Here is a 5,113-nt window from a genome sequence, read left to right as displayed (position 1 = left end):
GTTTGTTGTTATTACAGTCATCATTGTCTCCGTTGGAGGCGCGGTGGCAGAATCGGTTAGGCATTGGACTTCTGACCCAGTGTTCACCAGTGATCAAGGTTCGAGGCCATTTCGGCATGGTGTTGTGTCCTTGGGAAAGGCACTTGACTCCGATTTTCCTCAACTCACCCTGGTGTGAACGGGGGTGTCTTGACTTGGGATGCAGAAGGTTAAAGGTTTAAAACCTTTTAAATGTCTGTGTTACCAGCAGCTCTGTGTGTGTGTGTGTGTGTGTGCTGCCCCATCATCTGCACCGTTACTCCCACGCCGCTCGTTCAGGGGTTTATCAAACTAAGTCGTCACACCGGGTGTGTATTATGTCAACAGATGTCATGCATTGGGTCTTTTGTTTGTTTTATATAACTGTTACGTCGCCTGTGAGGACACCTTGAAGACAAACCTCAAAGCCTGTGACATAGACATCGCTTCCTGGGAAACTGATGCCCTTGACCGCTCTCGCTGGAGGATGCTGTGCTCTAGTGGCATAAAGACTTTTGAAAACAAGAGAACGCTGGTCATTAAGTGAGCGAAGGAAGCAGCGCTCAACTTCTGGAGACGTTTTCCCTTGCAACACCTGTGGGAAGTGCTGCGCATCCAGAATCGGCCTCTTCTCCCATATAGGGACACACACTGACAGATAAACCTGCCTGCCTTCTCATCCGTCGGACCGACGGGAGACTCCATCTTGTAGTGATAGAGACATTTCTGTTCACTGAGTGAAACACACTGACCTGAAGGATAGAATAATGATTGTAAACTTAGTTTGTCCAGCGTATGCTGTGTAGTGTTTTTTGTTTGGCTTGCATGCAGAGGTCATGTGTGTTTACATGCAGGCCTAGCAATGTGTCGTCTGCGAAGAATGGCCACAGTTTTAACATACTGATGCGGATAACTAAGAACAGATATTTCATGATCTGTTTGTGAATAGTAACGTGAATCACACAATCCCAGTGAAAATGCTGTGGATTATGTTGTTCGCTTTGAAATGGAAAACAAAAGAATGTCCTATTTTTTTCTGGAGCGATGTTGATAAAATAGCAATTGGTATCCTTTTGGTCGACAGGAAAAAACAGCATTTTCATAATCGTGATGGAAGTGGAAGCGCTTCAGTGTGTTCGTCTTCGATCAACTAAATCTTCGGAATAAACGTATAGACATTGTTAAAAGTGCACAAAACCTTTACAAAATCCAAACCTCCTTCCAACAAGTTAAGTAAATACACAAAAAAATACCTGACATAGTTAAAAGATATATATATATATATATATATATTAGAGAGCATGAAAGAAAACTTCGTGAAAACCAAAATGTGTTCCTTCAGACATGAGATTCTGAAATCAGACCTAAGGAATTTATGGAAAGTATCTTTTTCTTCTTCTTTTAAAAGAAAGTCTCAGTCTCATCCTTGACCTTTAGTCCTGATCAATATCCACACTAAACTGAAGACCTGGCTTCATGAAATTGATAATAATAAATAATAATGGTATTGATATAGTACTGAATCTTGTGCAGAGACAAATCAAAGCGCTTTCGCACCAGTCATTCACACGCATGCATAACTCTAAAACTGGAGAAACTGAAGACAAGGAAGAGGCAGGGAAGAAAGGTTATTTTGTGAAGAAGTGGGTTTTAAGGCCAGACTTGAAAGAGCTGAGTGCGGAGACTTGAAGAAGCATAAGAGGAAGTTCATTCCAATTGCAAGGTCCAGGGACAGAAAGAACGGCGGCCAACAGTCGAATGTTTGAATCTGGTTATGCGTAAACAGAATGGATCCGAAGCCGTTCGTAAAGAGCGAGATGGAGTGTCGAGGTGAAGGCAGACACAGAGACAGGAAGGGGCAGATTTGTGAATACATTTATAACATGCTGATCTTGCACTTTACTCTGTGTGAGACAGGGAGCCAGTGGAGAAGTTGCAAAAGAGGAGTGATGTGCTCAGATCTTTTCTTTCTGAGGGCGAGTCGGGCAGCAGAATTTTTGTATGCGCTGAAGGGACTGAATGGATGAAGCAGGCAAATCAGACAATAGAGAGTTACAGTAGTCAAGGTGAGAGAGAATGAGAGAAACGACATGTCTAAATGTTGCGTCAGTGGACAGATATTTCCGGATGGAACTGGTGCGCCGCAGTTGACAGTAGCAAGAATGACATGTTTGACTGATGAATTTTTGCATGGACAGTGTGTTGTCAAGTCAACCAACACATAATCAAATACCTGGATGATCGTGGACCAGACAGTGGAAAGTCCATGGACATGTTACCTTTCCACGTAATTTGTTCAAAACCGAAAGTTGAACAGGTTACACACACACAAGTGTGTTTTGGTTTATATGGAATGAATTGTATGCGCACAGCCCAAGGGGCCGTGGTATAGTGGTTATTACATCTGACTCAAAATCAGAAGACTCGGGTCCGATTCCCGGCGGCTCCGCCTTTGAAAACTTTTTAAAATTTATCTCCCTTCCCCCGCCTCTCCCCCCCCCCTCCCTCTCTCTCTCTCTCTCTCACTATCTCTGTCTCCTTTTTCAGTCAGTCTGAAGTAACCTCACATGATACTGACATAAAGTCTTTAAAAAGTTTAAAGGATAAAAAAGGTGGGGTTTGGTCACTTTGAGGAATTTGATATACTGCTTGGCGTTACTGTGGAAGACATTGACATTGTTTAGGGAGTATTTGTCGATGCCTTTGTTTAAAAAAACAAGCAAACAAAAAACATCCTGTGCGTCCGCTACGATGCCAGAACATTGAAACAATTTGTCTTTGTTTTTTTACACATTATTTTAGTATTTTATAACTGTTGTGGTTCTTCTTCGCACCTCTAAGCCTCCAGCAATGCGGGTTTTCACTGTTGGGGGGTGGAGGGGGGGGATCACTGTAAGACGTGTCATTTCTTAGTAAAAGGTCACAGCTGAGCATTTTTATATCTTGGTCATGTAAGAAAACGTGTATGTTTGGTTTCGGTGTTTGTATTTTATTTTCAGTGGAATTCTGAGGACTTAATTGGAATCGACTGTTAGCTTGTGACGTGGATTTAAAGCAAAACTCCTTCATTCTCGTATCGTTGTGTTCTAGAATACAGTATTAATTAAAACAGCAAATGATACAGATCGCAATCAGAACTCAGCAAAATAAAACATGAACGCAGCTTTGATGCATTAGAAAAGAGGCAAACGATTTATTTCATGTTCACAAACAAGCAAGTTTAAACAAAGTCGAAGAAAAAAATCATGACAAAATTACAACGAACTGTTCTGCTGTTGTGGCGTTCTCCACCCCACCCCTCCCTCCCCAACAAGTAAAAATGACGTTAAATCGTGCAGAGCGGACAACTAAAAGAGTGGTGGGGGTAAAAAAAAAAAACACACCAAAAAACAAACACCAAGTGGTTCAAACTTGAAATATTTCCCTTTCACAGCCAATGTCACATTCCAACACCAGCCAGGTAGCCAGGTTTATGACGCAACGTACAAGGCATCAGTATAGTTTTCCGTTCACTGTGAGGGGGAAAAAACATGTACCCTTTGCATCCACAAGAAAGAATAATTTGTATATACATGAGAAAGAAAGAAAAAAACGTATTAGGAGACTACACGCCCAAACACCCAGAGCACACACACAAACACACACACACACACACACACACACACACATATATATATATATATATTCTCTCCCCCCACCTCTCTCTCTCTCTCTCGTTGGGTGGAGGGGGGTTGCATATCAATGCCAAGGCAATATTTTTTAAGTACACATACAAGTATTGCCTATAAGTTTGAAAAATTGCTGTCTCTCCCACTCTCTCTCTCTCTCTCTCTCTCTCTCACACACACACAAATAAATTAGCAATAAAAATGTGGAATGTTGGTCAAGAGATAAAACAACAAATATGAACAATAATAACTTTTTTTTCAGAATAAAGTACAATCACACACACAAATAAATTAGCAATAAAAATGTGGAATGTTGGTCAAGAGATAAAACAACAAATATGAACAATAATAACTTTTTTTTCAGAGTAAAGTACAATCATACTAGCTGCACACACACACACACACACACACACATACACACACACACACAAAGTACAACGGAGTTGTTGTTGGGTTTTTTTAAACTACAAATAAATTATTCGCCTGGATTTTCGTTTTTCGAAACCGCTTGAAAAACATTCATTCAGTGAACCAAAATGGATACTCTTGATATGAATTATCATTGTCCGACTAAGACCATCAGAACAGCAGAGGAAGCAATTGCTCTCCCGACTATTTGGGCTAGGCTTTGATTATAGTGGAGAGTGTCTTGCCCAAGTTACATCCCCACTCTCTCGGCCAAGAGGTTTTTAGGACGGTTGGCGTTGGGATGGTTCCCAAAGGCCAACTAACCCCCAAGGCTGCAGCACTAAGAGCCAGTGCAATTTTGCCTCCTAGTTTGAGAGTCATAGTCCTTCACAAAAGACAAAGCTGTAAATGACTTCCCATTGCAGTGGAGAAACCATTGATAATACAGCTCTCACTTTGCTGTCGGCCCAACTGTAAACTTATGTCAGTCTGTGATATGAGCTGAGTGTTGGGCCTGTATCGGCACGGTGAAAGCACACTTCAGTGAGTTCGTTCTGTCAGTCTTGCAAATTCAAAGCACCGTTTCCACCTCTTCCTCCACAGAACATGGCGTGAACAGGTCGCTTCCACCGCCCTCACCCTCACCCTCATCCTCAGCAGAATGTTCCCAAGTCTCACAGAACCCTTTCTCGTCGCTGTCAATCAAGTTACCCGCATTCTCTTCGCTTTCCGTTCCTAACACGTAGCCTGCTTTTTGTTTCGCGCATGCTTTCTTGGCGCTCTTCCGGGCCTGCCTCATCTTCCGGAAGTACGGCCCCAGGACGAAGAAGCCCATCCCGCTGCCCAGTATGATGGCGACGAATATGCGGAGGTCATAGGTCATGGCGAATAACATCTGCAGGTAGCTGACCGCAGCAGTCAGCGCGTGCATCAGAGAGCGGGCCAGGCGCATGCACATGCGTTTCCATCTGGAGGACAGACAGTAAAGGGTTAAGTTGAAGGTTTGTCTATTCTCACTG

At 42.6% G+C, this 5,113-nt stretch overlaps 1 protein-coding gene and 1 non-coding gene across 4 annotated transcripts in view; one reads left to right on the top strand and one right to left on the bottom strand.

The window, feature by feature from the left end:
* Positions 1-2,395: 2,395 nt before the first annotated feature.
* Trnal-caa (transfer RNA leucine (anticodon CAA)) lies at positions 2,396-2,467 on the top strand. The gene has a single exon. It is a non-coding gene; the product is annotated as a tRNA-Leu (tRNA).
* Positions 2,468-3,289: 822 nt separating this feature from the next.
* LOC143281686 (uncharacterized) overlaps positions 3,290-5,113 on the bottom strand; it is a 19,998-nt gene continuing 18,174 nt past the window's right edge. For 2 of the 3 annotated variants that reach the window (XM_076586936.1, XM_076586937.1), the window contains exon 5: positions 3,290-5,062. In XM_076586936.1, coding sequence (XP_076443051.1) covers positions 4,666-5,062 — 397 coding nt within the window. In that variant the 3' untranslated portion in view covers positions 3,290-4,665. The remainder of the gene's footprint in view (positions 5,063-5,113) is intronic. The other variant, XM_076586935.1, reaches the window with a different exon arrangement.

Source organism: Babylonia areolata, chromosome 4, assembly GCF_041734735.1.
Source record: "Babylonia areolata isolate BAREFJ2019XMU chromosome 4, ASM4173473v1, whole genome shotgun sequence".
Taxonomy (NCBI): Eukaryota; Metazoa; Mollusca; class Gastropoda; order Neogastropoda; family Buccinidae; genus Babylonia; species Babylonia areolata.
The sequence above is the reverse complement of the archived record's forward strand: the minus strand, read 5'-3'. Positions and strand labels throughout refer to the sequence as shown.